The sequence below is a fragment of the Phacochoerus africanus genome, chromosome 14 (genome assembly GCF_016906955.1).
Source record: "Phacochoerus africanus isolate WHEZ1 chromosome 14, ROS_Pafr_v1, whole genome shotgun sequence".
In the NCBI taxonomy this organism is placed as follows: Eukaryota; Metazoa; Chordata; class Mammalia; order Artiodactyla; family Suidae; genus Phacochoerus; species Phacochoerus africanus.
In genome coordinates this window covers 33,684,584-33,702,248 of record NC_062557.1, presented here as the reverse complement: position 1 = coordinate 33,702,248, position 17,665 = coordinate 33,684,584, and the positions used below count along the sequence as shown (strand labels likewise).

Below are 17,665 nucleotides of genomic sequence, written 5' to 3'. Positions count from 1 at the left end.
TTCTAACTCTACCCCAAGCCCTCACCTGGAGTCACCTTCCTCTTGACTCCTTTGAGGTGGGGACTGAGCCAGGCCTCTGCGGAGGCCCAGGGAAGGTCTCTGTCAACTCCTGCCTCCCTCCCTGCAGCTGCCAGGAGGCCTTGGGAGGCTGGGCTGGTGACTAATCAAGCAAATGTCCCCGCTGCTTCAATCAGGGCCGGTGGTGGGAGGGTGGCATCGTGACTGTGGAGGGGCCCCGCCTGGTGGTCACAGGTGCCTCTGCGTGCACATCTGTGTGTTTACTGAGAAGAAGTCAAGCTGGCGCTTGACTCTGATGGTGCCAGGTGGGAGGAAGGGGCTGAGGCACGTGGGTTGGGCCCTGAGCTCAGGGTGGAGGCCAGGCCCTTGGCTCACCTGCCTCTGGGGGTGGGGAAAAGGCCTGGGGCCAAAAGGGACTCTTAGAAGCTTGGCCCTTCTTCCCAGCTAAGAATCTGGGCCTGCGTGAGCCCATGTTCTCTGCTATTCTCTCTCTCTCTCTCTTTTTTTTTTTTTTCGTCTTTTTTGCCTTTTCTAGGGCCACTCCTGTGGCATATGGAGGTTCCCAGGCTAGGGGTCTAATCGGAGCTGTAGCCGCCAGCCTACGCCAGAGCCACAGCAACGCGGGATCCGAGCCTCGTCTTCGACCTACACCACAGCTCACGGCAACGCTGGATCCTTTACCCACTGAGCAAGGCCAGGGATTGAACCTGCAACCTCATGGTTCCTAGTCAGATTCATTAACCACTGAGCCACGACGGGAACTCCATGTTCTCTGCCATTCTCTTGGGAGAATGTGGAACCATAGCATGGTTGACTGGGACGGGGTGGTCAGTGGCCTTGGAAGGCTGGAGCCCAGCGAGATGACCCTTCAAGTCCTTTACAGCCTGGAGAAGGGGAACAGCCTACTGGGTACAAAGGTGAGCTCTGGACCTTAGGTTTGGGGGCTTGCAATCTGGTCGTGCTACTAGCTGATGCTGTGGCCTCAGGCCTCACCTTGCTCATCAGTAAAACGGGGACAAGGATTAGCACCCGCACCAGATGTGTGTGAAAATCAGATGCAATGCATAAAGACAGCCTTCAGCAGGGGATGGAGTCAGCTCTCAAAAATACCGGCTATGCATGGGATCTCGGGAGGCGGGGGTGGGGGTGGGGGCTCTCTGCCCATCCCCCTGCCACCACCACCACGGAGGTGACCTCCTTAAAGCCAGACCTCTTTTGGGGACAGGGGCAGAGTTCCTATGATCCTGGCTTCCCTATTCCCCGCAGGCAGAAGTTCCTATGATCCTGGCTTCCCTATTCCCTGCCTGCTGCTGGCTATCCCGGATGTCGGAGAAGGGCCCTCATTAAAAAAAAAAAAAAAAAATGCCCAGGAGACTGACAAATTATCGGGGAAATGGCTCTGGGGCTGCACGTGGTCCCTCAGCTCATCCGTTATTCACCCTACAATTATTTATACAGGACCTACTGAGTGCCAGGCATCCAGGCACTGGATTAAGACTCAGAAGAGCTGGGAGTTCCTGTCGTGGTGCAGTGGAAATCAATCAGACTAGTACCCATGAGGATGTGGGTTCGATTCCTGGCCCTGTTCAGTAGGTTAAGGATCCCGTGTTGCTGTGGCTGTGGGGTAGGCTGGCAGCTGCAGCTCCACTTCGCCCCTTAGCCTGGGAACTTCCATAGGCTGTGGGTGCAGCCCTTAAAAAAAAAAAAAAAAGAAAGAAATCAGAAGAGCTGGATTCAGGTCCTGTGTTTGTGACTTAGCATCAGTGAGACCCCCACCCCACCCCCCGCACTCTATGACTATGAGAAAACGGGAGCGCCAGGTGCTCTAGGGGGCTGGGGGTGGGAGGCAGCTCTCTGTTCCTGCTGAATTAATAGAACGATGGCGAGACTTCCAGGAGATGTGTCTTTGTAGTTCTGCAGCCCAGTCCAGTTTGCAAAACACTCCCACGCACATTCTCACAAGCGCCCGTGTTCCTGCTTGGCGGTCTCCGAGTCTCAGAGTCTGCGAGCTCTCATTTGAATTCTGTCCACAGCGCTGTTTAAATTCATTTCCTTTTCTTTGGGCCTCAGAAGTATAAACCGGTATCACTGAATCCAAAGCAGTTCAGGATTCAGGCGCCTCTACCGATGGGTTTAAATTCCACCCTTCTTCAGAGGAAGGGAGCTGGCTGGAGAAGCCCCGTCATTGATGGCAAAGTGGACCATGGCAAAAGCTCATTTCATCAAGCCGACCCTGTGCTTTCGCTGGTGGGAGCTCCCTCAGGCCTCAGAAACCCCACGAGGCAGTCACCACCGGCCTCGTTACCCTGGAGGTCAGCGCAGTGACCTATAGCTGCCCTCTCCCAGCACCTCTAAGTTCCCCTGTAGGGCTTGTACCTGGTGGGGCTGGACTGGGCACCTGGAGAGATGCCTCCATAGGCTTCTGAGATCCTGACCACTCCACCCTCCACCCATTCTTTTTTTTTTTTTTTTGGTGTTGTCTTTTTCCCTTTTCTAGGGCAGCTCCCTCGGCATATGGAGGTTCCAAGGCTAGGGGTCTAATCAGAGTTGTAGCCATCGGCCTAGGCCAGAGCCGCATCTGCGGCCTACACCACAGCTCAAGGCAACGCCAGATCATTAACCCACTGAGCAAGCAGGGATCAAACCCGCAACCTTATGGTTCCTAGTTGGATTCGTTAACCACTGCGCCACGACGGGAACTCCTCCACCCATTCCCCTTGCCTACCTCCATTCCTGCTTCTTCTCTGTCTCTTTTTTGGCTGCACCTGCAGCATACGGAAGTCCTGGGCCAGGGATCGAACCCACACCACAGTGGTGACAATGCCAGATCCTTAACGGCGAGGCCACCAGGGAACTCCCTCTTCTTCCTCTCTTAAAGAACAAGTCCTAGCCCCAGATCCAAAAGAAAATAGAAACCTCCCACCAGGCAGTTACCTGCACCTGCACCTGCCCCAGCGGACCTCCACCTGGGTGGAAAAGAAGGTGACACACGTGAAAGGTTGGGGACCACAGCTGCAAACCTCTCTGGCTTCAGGCCAGCCTACTGGTTATCTTTCTGGGGCCGAAACGCTACCTTCTGATTGTCCTCTGTGTCCTTTGGGGCTTCACTTCCCCGATCTGTACAGTCCACCTGGCAGCCAGCACCTCAATGCTCCTTCACCATCCGGGTGGCCCTGGAGCATACCCCTGGGCCTCTGTTTCCCCACGGGGACAGAGGAGGAGAAAGCCCTTTCCCACTTGTGCCTGGGGATGCTCGCCAGGCCAGTCCACAGTGAAGGGCCACACATAGGCATCTGTGGCAGCATAGAGCAGTCTCTTGCTAGGGTCCATCGGGCCTTCCCGATGAACCATGAAGTCCTGGCAGGTCAGGCATGGAGGCTGCCAGCACCCTGGGCAGCCTCATCCACCCCCTCTGCTGCCCAGGCAGCTCTGAGTGCAGTCTGTCAATAGCTGGCCCGGCTGGGACAGACAAGGCCTCGGGGGAACTGGAGGCAGTTTCCTTGTGAGCCCCCCTCTCTCTAGTTTTAAAAATAGCAACCGTACCCTATCCAAAGACAGAACTATCAATGGGAAGGGACTGGAGAGCCTGGGTGGGGATCTGTGTTATTTCTATACCCTTATCTCCCCTGTACCATTTTAATGCCTGAGCCAACGCCTCCAACCCACAGGACTCGAAGAAACAGTATTTTCATTTGGGATGCATATGATGGCTAGGAACAATACGACCAATATTATTTTAGTGCCCTGGGAAAAAATTAGCAAGTCAAATATTGAATCAGGCCTGTAGCACCACATGCTAAGCAGATTGCTTTGATCTTATCCACACTAAAAGCTCTATTATTGAATTTAAAGTCGGTGAACACATATCAGACCAATATACAATGTGGCTCTAAATGCATGTTTCAGAAGCAAGGAATGTTTTGACTAAAGGAAGAAAATATCAAAGTTCAGCCGTGATGGAACATAAACGTGTTCTCTCTCTTCTTTGGGGGCTGGAGGCGCTGTTGGTCAACCAAAATGTTTGGGCTCTAAAGGACCTGCCGATGGCTCCAGGAACACCCACTGAGCTCCCATGTTTTTTTCCTGGATCCAACAAGGAAGGGGGTTCTCACCCACCTACTCAATTTGAATGAAGGAGCGAGACGTCAAGCCAGCATGCACATGGTATGGCGCCCTCTGGTGGCCATTTCCCTGGCACCTGGCTCCCCAGACCAATGATCCAACCCCCTTCCTGCTGAGGGTGCCCTGCCAGGACAAGGGACTCTAAAAAGCCAAAAGGAGGTCAGAGCAGCTGATCATGACAGTAAAACTCTCTAGTTGATCAGAAGGGGAAAACACTGATTACCCAGCTGGACCCAAAGAGAGAAATACTTTGGGCAGTAAATAAGCTTCATGTGGAAGATAGACCCCCCTCGGAATCCAAGCTAAACAGCAAATGCATATCCTAAGCCAGGGGTCAGCAAACTATGACCCACGGGTCCAATCTGCATCCCCTGCCTGATGCTTTTGTAGAGCCCAAGGCCTGGTTTTTACATTTTTAAGTGTCCATCAATCAATCAAAATTGGTGACATGCGACAACTCCATGAGGTTTCAATTTCAGTGTCCCTAAACAAAGCTTTATTGAAACACAGCCCTGCTTACTCATGTATTTATCGCCTGTGGATTTTTTTGTGCTATAGCAGCAGAACTGACTAGCTGGACTGTCCGTTGCATGGCCAGCAACACTGAAAATATAACCGTTTTGGCCTTTGATATAAAAAGCAGGTCAAATCCCGCTGTTGACAAGGCTGAACCCTCAGTCTGGTCCCTGCCTCCCACCTTCTCGCATGATGGGGCTGCAGCATGGGCAGGACAAGGGGTGCCGATGGGGGAACGGAGACGTCGCATTTCAGCGCAACCCCTACCCACTTACCATTTTATTATTGATTTCATGGAAATGAATCTCACAGACTTTCTCCACCACATCTTCATTCTCAAAAGTGACAAAGCCAAACCCTAAGGGAAAAAGGAGGACAGAGAGGAGAGGTGAGTTCAGTTCCCTTCGGCCCACCCATCTTCCTCGGATGTCCTGGGTGGTGACAGGCCCTGGGGAGGAGGGTAGGGAGATGGGTCCCCAGGAAAGGCCTCCAGCGCGAGGAAATGATTTCTAATTTGTATGGAGCACCCGTCTAACAGTAAGGAAAAGTTAATGATTTCACTGCCATGAGGTGGGCGCCTGTGGTTTACATCTGCCCCGAAGCCAACAAGAAATTTACTTGTCTGCTATTGACAAGGGTCAGCGCCCGCGGCTGGCAGGCAGGAGGCCGGTGGGTGGGGGACCACGGTGGCGGGATCACCGCGGGGCCGCTTGCCCTTTCGGCGCTGGGCTGGGCAGCCCTTGGGTTGGCCTCCAGATGGAGGTGGTTATTTGTCCTTTTCTTCCTGAATGACTTCCTCTAATACCTCATCAGGACATCCTGAGGCCTGGAAGAAACTATTAAAAGTTTCGGGCCTCTGTTCTGCGCAGGCATCCTTTTTCTACTGCTGCTTCAAAAGCGCGGTGGATTTGGGGCAGTTTAAGACTGTTTGATACCTGCTGTCAGCCCGTCAGCTATGCACTGTATTTACTCGGCTGGAGACCAGCTTTGCTAGACAAGCCACACTGAAGAATTTTGGCAGATCACCGCTGCTCAGCCTCCTGAGTGCCCTCTCGCCACCCTCCCGCCCCTCTTGTTCTTCTCCTCCCGCCCCCAACAGGGGGCTCCAGCACGCTGCCCCCTCTGGGACCCCACTGGGTAGGTAAGTCCCGTTTTGACACCTGGACCCACTCACGGGACCGCATCCCGCTTCGGAGGAAATGATGCTGCGGTGACCACATGCAGGAGTGCAGACCCCCTGACGGGGAGACAGCAGACCTGGATTCCAGTTCTGACTTTGCCTCGAACTTAAATGTCATACCTGGGAAGCACCCCCCTCCCCATCCCAAGCCTAGAGATTTGCACCTGCAAATTCAGGTGGTGAGACTGGACTGGAGGAAGGGGGTGCCCCCTCGGGTCACAACCCAGATCTCTGCTGGGGGCTGTCTGGGTTCCCCTAAATTTACACACTGAAACCCTCCCCCAACATGATGGTGTTAGGAGGTGTGGCCTTTGGGTGACTGAGGGTGGAAGCCTCGGGAATGGTGCCCTCATCTAAGATGCAAGAGAACCCGATTTCCCTCTGCGTTCAGCCACAGAGGGTACAAGGAAAAGACAGCCATTCGTAAACCAGGAAAAGAGAAACTGGCCAGGCTGGCACCCTGGCCTTGAACATCCAGCCTCCAGAACTGCGAGAAATCCATTTCTGTGGTTTGTAAGCCTCGGTTCTTTGTGACAGCAGTGCAAACTGGCCAAGACACTGTCCTCCCCAAAGATACAAGCCTGGGTACAATGACTAGGAACATGAAAATCAGAAGGGTTCTTTTTGTGTTACGATAATTAGTGCTTCCCGTCTAGGAGTCCAAAGATAGATGCTCCCTTTTCAAGCTTCTGGGTCTCCTCTGGGCTCAGAATCTCTCACGTCCCTTTTCTTCTCTGAGCTCCCAGTGGACCACCACCACCTTCTAAGGAAGAGCTGAGGATAGGAGCTCGGGCACCTGCACCTACATCGCAGCTCCAGGGATCTGCACGATTCCTCAGGAAAAGAATGGAGAAGGCCACTCCCTGCTCTCAAACAACTTCCAGTACAAAAGAGGGCCCAGTCGACCCCAGAATTCACAATCATGATTTTTTTTTTTAATGTCTTTTTAGGGCCACACCTGCAGCGTATCGAAGTTGCTAGGCTAGGGGCCGAATTGGAGCTGTAGCTGCTGGTCTACACCACAGCCACAGCAACACGGGATCCGAGCCACGTCTGCAACCTACACCACAGCTCACGCAATGCTGGATCCTTAACCCACTGAGCGAGGCCAGAGATCGAACCTGCGTCCTCCAGCAGGCGTGATCTTTATCATGATATACAATTAATTACCACATGCCAAACACCAGGCTGGTATTCCCAGGCTCCACAGCCCAGCTCAGCCCACCACAGACGCCTAAGACGTGCCATGAAGGGGACATAAGCATTTGCTGCATAGGGTCAGGGTGGGCACGTTTTTCCCAGTGTCATCCTGGAGAAGCTGTGTCCTTAGACACAATATTTTGTATAAAATGAGGCCCAAGAGAAAACCTTTCATGGGGTTTATACACCCCCTCCCTCTACACTGGGTCTCTGCAGAGAGAGCTGCAACACTGACCTTCTCGTTGGCCCTAGACCCGCATGTTATATGCGGAGCTGGACACGAGCTGCACCCAGAGGAGGGTCTCTGAATGCTTTCTCTTCGGACTCTGCTAGGTTGGCTCCTCAAGCCCCGCTTCAAAGGGGCCTGAAAACCCCTCAAACTCTCACCCAGGCGGGAACCCCTGCAGCCCACACAGGGGGCCTGGCATTGTTTTGGTTAATCCCCTTCCTGGCCACCCTTTTGGAGCCCAGATCTTCGAAGGAGGGATTAAGATGCAGTGCCCTTCAAAAGGTCGTCAGGGAGGGTGAGGTGGCCTGGCAGAGGATGCAGGAATCTGTCAGCACTGGCTTTGAGGACAACGGCAGGGCTGGGCCTCATTCGCTCGGGGTCCCCAGGAGGCACAGAGACCCTGACACACGGCGTCTCGGAGGCTGGAGGCTGAGGATGACAGGACGAGCCATTTCCACTCCTCCGGGATGTGAGCACCTTGCCAACCCGCGTTCCTGCCTCCCGTCAAGACAGATTCACCCAGGACTTCCGGTCATGGCTCAGTGGTTAACGAACGCGACTAGGAACCATGAGGTTGCGGGTTCGATCCCTGGCCTCCCTCGCTCAGTGGGTTAAGGATCCGGCGTTGTGTGAGTTGTGGTGTAGGTTGCGGATGCAAGCTCAGATCCCAAGTTGCTGTGGCTCTGGCGTAGGCCAGCGGCTACAGCAACGATTCGACTCCTAGCCTGGGAACCTTCATATGCCTCCGGCGCAGCCCTAGAAAGACAAAAAGACAAAAAAAAAAAAAAGATGGATTTAACCCCTCCTTGGGCATTTATCAACCCCAACCTGTGCCAGGCATCATGAAGGACATGGAGATCAACATCCCTCTTCTCCAGCAATTCACCCTCCAGGAGGCCCAGATCACCCCAAGTTCCTGCTCAAGGAGAGTACCTCCCCGTGCAGGCCCCACCTCTCCCTCGAGACCCTCACGTCTGACCTGTGGGCCACTCTGGGTCTCCTTTGTCTCGGAGGTTGTCCCTCTGGCCTGAACTCAGACTGAGGCAACATGCAAATCCCTACACCAGCCGGGACGGAACAGTTCTCAGGTAGGGAGAGAACCCACTGCTAACGAGGGTGAGCAACAGCGGCCCCCAAAAGATACATCCGCGTCCCAACCCCTGGAACCTATGACGGTGACCTCATCTGGAAAAAAAAAAAAAGGTTTTGCAAATGTCATTAAGAATCTCAAGAAGTGGAGTTGCTGTTGTGGCTCAGCAGGTTTAGAATGCAGCTAGTATCCATGAGGATGTGGGCTCGATCCCTGGGCTCGATCCCTGGCCTCGCTCAGTGGGTTAAGAATCTGGCGTTGCCATGAGCGGCGGTGTAAGTCACAGAAGCGGCTCGGATCCAGCGTTGCTGTGGCTGTGGCTGTGGCCGGCAGCTGCAGCTCTGATTTGACCCCCAGCCTGGGAACCTCCATATGCCGTGGGTGCGGCCCTAAAAGGAAAAAAAGAAAATCTCAAGAAGATCTCATTCTGGATTAAGGCGGGCTCTCTATCCAACGGCAGGTGTTCTTGCAAGACAGAACGGGGTGGTTGGGAGGGGAGATTTGAGACACAGAGGCGAGGTGGCCACCTGAAGACAGAGGCAGAGACCAGAGCGATGTGGCCATGAGCCAAGCAATGCCCGGAGCCACCAGGAGCTGCGTGGAGGAAAAACTGTCCTCCAGAACCTGCAGAGGGAGCGTGGCTCTGCTGACCCCTCGGCTTCAGATTCTGGCCTCCAGAACTGCTGGGAACACGTTTCTGTTGCATTAAGCCTCCCAGTTGGTGGTGATTTGTAAGGGCAGCCACGGGAAACTAAGATGGCAAGGGTGCAGGTTTGGGTGGCCCCCACGCAGGTGGGTCCCTCACGATCTGTCCAGCCAGACCAAGCACGCGCTCGCCTGCCATGAATCCGGAGGGTGTGGACTGATGAGGCAAACCCATCCCTGCCACCGGGAAAGAGCGCGAGTCGGTGTCAGTCAAGGGCGCCGCCCCACGAACCAGAGGACAGTGGTTTAACGTCACCCATCACCCGGCCGCTGAGCACATGTACCTGACCTGCATTTGCGCCCAGGGAAGTCTAGTCCCGAGGAGGCCACGGGTTGAGTTCACCGCCAAGCAAACTGCTTTTCTGCTGAAACCCACTCCTTCCTGGTCCACCGTGCGGTAACCACCTGAACCCCTCAGGACCCCGTCGCCCCAATTTCCCACTTTGCGCCACTGCTGAGAGACAGGAAGAGGTGCACAGGAGCAGGGAGACGGGAATTAAGATGCAGACTGTTGTGCTACAAAGGAGGGGGCAGGACTCGCGGCATCATCTCCGCTTCTGACTCCCCACTGGTCCCTTCCCTAATCCCACAGGACTCAAAAATTCAAGTATCACAAAAAATGATTTTCCTGATCAAAGGAGAGAGCCTGGATTTCCAAGGTACCTAGGATGCATAACAATTCGGCAATGTCAAGACTCATTTGCAGTATTTTAAAGAGCTATATTGTTTCAAAAGCCCTGTCTGTTTGGCCGGAATAGAGAACACAAAATTGATTATGTTTAAAATATGGATTTATTCCATTCGGAGAAAGCAAAGAAGCAATGAAACACTTAATTATCAATAAGTGTTATTCCTTAACATGTAATCATTTTTATCTTGTGGATACATTATCATTTACTATGAATTAGTAATTCAGTGGTTAACAACCCCTTAAATACATTAAACTGAGGAGTGAAGGGCAGAAGGAGGAAGTAAGAAATTTGGGAGGGGTGGGAAAAATCCTTTTTTGGGGGGCATCAAAATCCTTTTCATTTTTGAAATTAATTTTTTAATACTTTTTCGGGAGGGCCACAGCATGGAGTGTGATGTGTGAGCTCCGTTCCCAGACCAAGGGTTGAACCTAGGCTGCAAGCAGTGAGCGTGCCGAATCCTAACCACTAGACCACCAGGGAACTCCCGGAAATTAATTTGTTTATTGGGTAAAATATATGCAACATAAAATTTACCACCTCAACCATTTTCAAGTGTACAGGCTCATGGTATTAAGTATATTCCTGTTGTGCAACCATGTCCACTAACCATTTCCAGAACTTTTCACCACGCCAGAGCCAAACTCTGTACCCTTTAAGCAACAGCTCTCCCCTCCTCCCGCTCTCAGCCTCTCACCACCTCTATTCTACTTGGCATCTCTATGAATTCGCCTATTCAAGGTACTTCCTGTGCTTGGAATCATACCGTATATGTCCCTTCGTGTCTGGTTTATGTCACTTAGCATGTTTTCAGGGCATCGTGGTTTTTGAACATTGCCGTGTACCGATTCTACGGGGAAGACTCGGGGAGGGTGCGTCTCCCTGAGACGGCGGAGGTAGAACTGATTATTTCTCTTGCATTCTTCCCAAAAGAGAGCCTTGCAGAGAATCAGAAATGGAGCTTCATGAAAGCCTGTCCAACAGAGGCGTAGCAGCAAGTGAAAGAAACACAATGAGCCTTGCTCAAAAGCAGGGACCTAGTAATGAGCTGTGTGCCCCAGGAGAGTCCCTTCACCTCTGTGGGCCTCAAAGAAGCAAGCAGAACCGGGTAGGAGTGCATGGGGGGTGGGGGGCGGCTGCTCTGGCCTCTGCCAAGGCAAGGACTTTGATGCATGGTGGCTACAAAGGCTCGCCCTTCAGCAAGGGCTTTTGGGGGCCCCTGTGAACACCCCTGCTCAGTGTCTCATCTCCCTAGGTCGTAAGGAGGTGCCACCCTGAGCCACCACCCAAGAAAACACCTCCCTAGGTGTTTAAAGTCAAGAGCCACCCTCCAGTAGAGAGGAGCCCTAGGGACCAAAAAATGGTGCGGGGGGGCGGGGGGAGAGTGTCCAAGGCTGAATCTTGGGGGACAAAAGGCTAGCTCACCAAAGAAACCCTCTTGCTTGTCATCAGCAAAAGGACACCTGCCTGGCCTCTCACGAAGTCTCCACCTTAACTGCACCTGCGCTTCTGAGGGCCCCCAGGAGTCAGGAAAACTGGGACAAAGGGGATGGTGGGAAGGTTAACCCCAAACCAAAGGGGATTTAAAAGTGGACATAAATAGGGGAGCAGTTAGCAGTGAGCATTTAAAAATGAAATTCTACAGCCTTCTCCTGAATGAAGCTATTATTGGAAACTAACAAGTAAGCTCTATTTAAACGATAAGCATTTAACAGTCAAACCTTTTTTCCCTCTTTTATTCAAATGAACAAAACTGAATATTCATCTGAATAATACAAAGCTAGAAACACACACACACACACACACACACACACACGATGAGAAGTCTGAAAACAAGATACCTCAAAATTAAAATGACCTGCTCCAAACACCGTCACTAAGGAACATCCAACAGTGAATTCACAAAGAATTCTTTTTTAGGTCAGGGAGGGAAAGATGGGAACGGTCCCCTCCTAGCCTCAAAAATAATTTTCTTCTCTTATCATATAGGTCAATGAACAGTAATAGGCAATCACGCAGTGGCTAATGCATCTTCAGTGAAAATCAATGCAAGTCAGGAGTTAACACACTTGGTTAATGGGGAAAAAAATGAAAGCGAAAAAAAAAAAAGCCCAACTGTCAAATTTATTCTGGGGATCCCATGAGGATTTTAAGGTATGTGTACGCAAGTGTATTTATAACCCACGCAACCTCCCTGTCTGGCTAATAAGCCGGTGTTGGGGGAAGCGGCAGCATCTGTGGGCTGCTTCCAGTATAAATACAGATCCCCTGGGTCTGGGCGTGGGGAGCACTCTCTGGTTTCAAAAGGCTTCTCCTACATCATCCTCCCTGGTCCCCAAGGCAACCCTGGGAGCAGCGGGGGCAGGCTCCTCCATCCCTGTCGTCGGCACAGCTTAAAGGATTGGTCCACGCAGGCATGTGGCCACGAAGCCAGAGCAGGAGTGGAATCCAGAAGTCACACTCCAGGCTCCTGGCACGACTCCACCTTGCTTTTCAGGAGCAGGTCATCAGGACCTTGCCTGGATCAGTAAGTGTTCAAAGATGGATGTGGAGGCCCCAGGGACCTGGGAAGGGGACAGCCTGGACCACGGTGAGCAGGGTGGTCTGCAGGCTTTGGCACAAAGCCACCCCCTGTGAGCTGTGTGTCCGTTTGTGACACTTTACCTCCAGTGGCTCCCCCATCCCCAACTCAAAACATTTCTGGGCTACCTCCAAGGGGCTACAGCCAGTTTGGCAAGTTGGTTTTCATGTGCGTGGAAGTGTTTTCCTGCCTGGGTGGGGTCTGGAGGTCCCCTCTGCCTGGCGGGACGGGGCAGCTTCACAGATCCTGGGTTTGCCCTAAAAAACGCCTGTAACTTGGAAGATGGATCTGTTCTAAGGGGAAGAACAAGCTGCCTTTCCAAGAGAAAGGATGTGTTTCTGATGACGGATGCGGCCCCTTGGGGATACTCACTGCGCGTTAGCTGGACATGAGTGAAATCCTGCCTGAGCTGCCACTAGATCCCTGACCATCTCCAGGCACTAGGGACTGGGCAGGACGGGCCGCGGTCCTGGCTGTGCCGCTCTCACACCTGAACGCTAATGTAGATTTCAGCCAGATTAAGTATGTCGCTTCCCCCAAACCAGGGGCCGGATTCCTTCAGTTACATCTACTGCCTGGTATCCTAAAAGTGCTTATTTATTATCAGGCCACATTCTAATGGGACCAAGAGAGAGCCTGTCTATACGGACAGAGCAGCCTTCTGTAACTGTCTTCACCTCTACCCTCTGTGGAGTAGGAACGATCGCTCCCATTTTAAGGACTGAAGAATTGAGGTCCCGGGCAGGGAGGGGTGGGGTGGGGGGAGAACGCCTATGATCTTTCTAGCCTGCTTTCTTCATATGAAAGTGAGTGCCTCTAAACCCAGTATCTCCTGGATCTGAAACACGTCCTGCAGCCTGGCGCTGGAACCCCACCCTGTCACATGGTGCTGCGAGACCCTCTACAAAAATGAGCCACAGCTCCTCAGCCCAACGACCCAGCAGGAGAGACATCCAGCTGAGCGCTCGCTCCCCCTGCCTTTGGCATCATTAAGCCTGACTATATAAAGGCAGCTACGGGACACCGAGGGGTTTCATAATGAAACCACCAAGAGGAACTGTACAAAGAAAAACAACTGGAGAGTTCCCATGGTGGCTCAGGAGGTAAAGAACCAAACTAGTATCCATGAGGATGCGGGTTTGATCCCTGGTCTCACTTAGTGGGTTAAGGATCCAGTGTTGCCATGAGCTGTGGTGTAGGTCACAGAGGCGGCTTGGAGCTGGGAGGGTAGGCTGTGGCATAGGCTGGCAGCTGCAGCTCTGATTCAACCCCTAGCCTGGGGACTTCCACATGCAGCGGGTGCAGATGGAAGAATGAAATATGAAAAAAAGAAAAGAAAAAAGGAGACAAGGAAAAAAAAAAAAAGAACCAAGTGGAATATCGCCCAAGCTGTTCTAGCCAAGGATGGGCACAGGGCAGGGTCTCCTCTGTACGTCTCCGGGTCCGGAAGCAGGGCTGGGTTCTCAAGCACAAAGCTAGTAGATGTCTCTTGCAGCAAATGGCTCTCTAATGAGTCAGTCGCCCGGAGGGAAACACAGAGAAGCCCTCACATCCCTGGCCTTATTAAGAACAAAGAACGGGGGCAGGCATGCTGACCCGAGATGGGCACAGGACTCAGCCGCAGGGCCGATCAGAACAAAGGCGTGCCGGCCAGGAGGCCATCAGAGGCAGATGCTTGCTCCACCGCCCCCGCCGTGGCCAGCAGACAAGCCCTGATGGAAGGGATGGGCTGCAGATGAGCCTTCGTGACCCAGCCCTCTCTCCTCCCCGACCCCGAGCCAGCCTCTCTGGAGGGCCTTTCTAACCCGGCCTTTCCTCCCTGCCACGTCCCCTTCAGGGTGGCACTGCAGCCCTTCCACTGTGGCATCGCTCATGCACCTGCTTCCTCGTTTACAGCAGTAGTTTGGCAGCTGGTGGCTGTAAACTATAATAAAATGCCTTTCCAAAAAAAATGAAGGAATGTGACCAGACACGCCAGACATCATGATATTAAAGCCGTGTCAATTAATTTCTCCCCCTGCTTGATGAACGAGCCCCATTCCATCTCTTAATAATGAGGAGAGAAACAAGAAAAGTTGACACTTAGTTTAATTTATTTTCTCAACTTGCCTGGTCATATTTCTTTCTGCCGTGCGGAGCCGGCTGGGGCTGTGGGGAATTACAAGTGGCTGGCGTGCAGGCAGAGCTGGGATCGGTGCGAATCGACGTGGGCCACTTTATTCCCACACACCCCTTCATCAGGAGGGGGAAGCGACGTGGCGAGCCAGCTTGCACCTGCGTCTCTCCTGCCACCTCCGGGGACCGGCGGAGGGGGCGGGGAGGGGAGCGATCTCAGGTGCGAAGGGAATCAGATGACAGAAATGGCATGATCAGACTCCAATCTAGGGCCGAGGAACAGCCCAAGACTGAATTCCCTAAATTAATATTAAGCTATGTTGGCGGCACCTGCCAGAGGGGAGCCAATTTCTCAACTGGAAAGGTGCTTTTCTTTCCTTTTCAGCTCGAGGATGCTCAAGCCAACACCTGACCTTGAAATGTAAGCATCAACGCTAAAGGTTGGACGCCAACCGTGAAACAGCAAGCGTTTCACTGGGGCTTAAGTGACAAGTAAGTTTCTCGTGAAAGTGGCATATACGCCTACAACCAGCGTTTCTCGTGTGGTCCTTTGGCAGAGTTTTCTGAAGGCCTTGTCAAAAATGCAGATCCCCGGGCTCTGTCTGCCCTCGGTAGGTGCTGAGGGTGTGGCCCAGGAATCAGCATTTTAACCCCCTCTCTGATGCCCACCCAAGTCTGACTCTGCTTTATGTTTCCCAATTCAGGATGAGCCCAGTGGAAACCATTTGGTAGAAAAGAATCCAGAACGTTCTTCAGGAAAGAGAATTGCTAAGCTCCTCTCTCAAATGAAGGGGGAGATGGAAGCTGCTCTTAAAAGCCTCTGATATCTCCTTCATGGACGACTGGACCTCTCACCGAGGGGCAGCCCTCACCCAAGGCAGGGGCAAAGATGAAGCCTCTCAGACTCAGGAAAGGACCGGAAGCTAGTTCATACTAAAGTGTAAATGACTGACGTTTTGCTTCCATTCCCAGAGGTCTTGGTGGTTTACTCAAATCAAAGCCTTATATGAAAGCAATTAAACTCTAGAATTCCAAACAGGCAATCAGACAGTGGGAGATTTTTTTTTTTTTTCTGATGAGGGTCACCTCGAGTCTGTGAAATTATTCGAGTGTATAGAGAGCTTTACAGTGTGTGTGTGGGAGGGTGGGTGGGGGGGGGGCCCTGAAAAAAACAACACCCAGGAAGGGAGGGAGGTTAAAATGGAAAAGAAAGAGAAGAGAGGGAGGGAGGGAGCGAAAGAGATTCAGAGAGGCGGGTGGGGCAGAGGGAGAGAGAGAGCAATACCGCCGACCGTCCCCAAACCATTTTTCTAAGAGGGAAATCTGCCGTGAATACTGATAGTGTGATTTGAAAGTGCCTGCGGCTGCAGCGAAAGGGCGTCTCATCCCAGACTCTTGTTAACTGAGGGGGAAAAAGCACCTGTGATCCAGGCCAGACAACCCCAACCTCATTTCATTCCAAGTGCACTCCGTGGCAGTGATTCTGTGAATGACACTTGTCAGGGCAGCAGATTAGTTCACAAAACCTATTTTTTGGTGCGTGGTGTTCCATCTTGGTCGGGAAAATAGTCAGTTCTTGGCGAGAGAGACACATATTACTGCTGTTAAGTGCCAATATAAACTCTGGGACGCAGTGGCAAATTCACCAAATTAAATCGCTAGACAACTGGCTCGGATCAGGACCCTGGCAGAAGGTGCCAGGACTGCAGCGCGCGTGCCCAGCGGGGTGGAGGAAGCTGAGGTCGTGCGCGCAGCTGGAGCAAGGGCACGAGGACGCGCTGCCTCCGGGCTGCTCTGAGAACCACAGGGCCGGGGAGGGGCGGGGGTGGGGGGCTTTGGTGGGTTCCACTGGCAGGCAGGAGCGTGGCCTCCAAGGCTTTGAAACCCTGGGGCTTTCTGAGCTCAGGGAAGAGGGTGCACGGGCTAGAGGCTTTTCTCTACCATGGTGGGTGCCCGGGGTGGGGATCCTTGGCTCACCCTCACAGAGCAGGTTTCAAATCTGTCACTCCCCCTCCAGCCTCCTGGGAGGTTAGAGTGGAGTTTCACTCCACCTTCATGCCCCTGCTGAAGTGGGGGTGGAACAGGTGTAGCCTCTGGAGTCAGGTCGATTGGGGCTCCAATCCTGGCTCCAGCAATGACCAGCTGTGTCACTCTGACCCTCAGCATCCTTCTCTGAGATGGAAATTAAAAAAAAACCCCACCTCACCAGCCTGGAGGCTTGCTTGAAAACATCTGTCAGGGACGAGCTACCTCTCCTACAATCGAGACACTTTTTATGGCTTCTCCCCCAGCCCAACGTCTACTCTCCAGACACACCTGCCTTTGCCCTTTGCCATGAGCCTCACTTATTAAAATTCACTTGACACGGGTATCAAAGAGATGCTCATGGGAGTTCCTGTGTGGCTCCGTGGGTTAAGGGCCTGGCTTTGGTACTGCTATGGCTCGGGTTGCTGCTGGGGTGCACATTTGATCTCTGGCCGGGAACTTCCGCCTGCCCTGTGTGCTTTGCCATCAGGGTGGGAAGAAGATTCAAGACAAGGAGAAGTAAAAACAAGTCACATGGTAAAATCCTCGTGCAAACCAGTTACTTAAAAAGACCCTTACATCACTGGAGTTTAAAAAAAAAAAAAAAAGGAGTTCCCATCATGGCACAGCAGAAACGAATTCGACTAGGAACCATGAGCTTGCAGGTTCGATCCCTGGCCTTGCTCAGTGGGTGAAGAATCTAGCGTTGCCGTGAGCTGGTGTTGGTTGCAGACGCAGCTCAGTTCCTGCGTTGCTGTGGCTGTGGTGTAGGCTGGCAGCTGCAGCTCCGACGAGACCCCTAGCCTGGGAACCTCCATGTGCCATGGGTGCGGCCCTAAAAAGACAAAAGACAAAAGAAAAAAAGGACTGATCCTAGAGTGGCAGACCCTGAGCGAGCTGAGCTGGGCAGCCACGCCGGCCCTCGCCCTGGCCACTGATGTACCACAAGCACCCTCTGTTCACTCCAGGGCCAGGAGCCTGAAGGCTGGAGTCTGCTGTCTGCTGTGCTACAAGGACGGGGCAGAGGTAGCCCCCCACCCCACGGACCCCAAGAGGAAGAGAGGACCTCTGAGAGGAGCCCAGCCACCTCAAGATGCCACCACCTCCCCTCTAACAAGTTCTCCGGGAACAATTACTGGCTTCAGAGAAAGTTCCAAAACGGCATCAAAAAACCACAACTTGGAAGCAAGTTCTC

At 52.8% G+C, this 17,665-nt stretch overlaps 1 protein-coding gene across 3 annotated transcripts in view; it reads right to left on the bottom strand.

The window, feature by feature from the left end:
• MSI2 (musashi RNA binding protein 2) overlaps positions 1-17,665 on the bottom strand; it is a 441,294-nt gene that overhangs the window by 81,125 nt on the left and 342,504 nt on the right. For all 3 annotated transcript variants that reach the window (XM_047758360.1, XM_047758358.1, XM_047758359.1), the window contains exon 8: positions 4,932-5,014. In XM_047758360.1, the coding sequence (XP_047614316.1) occupies positions 4,932-5,014 (83 nt within the window). The remainder of the gene's footprint in view (positions 1-4,931; positions 5,015-17,665) is intronic.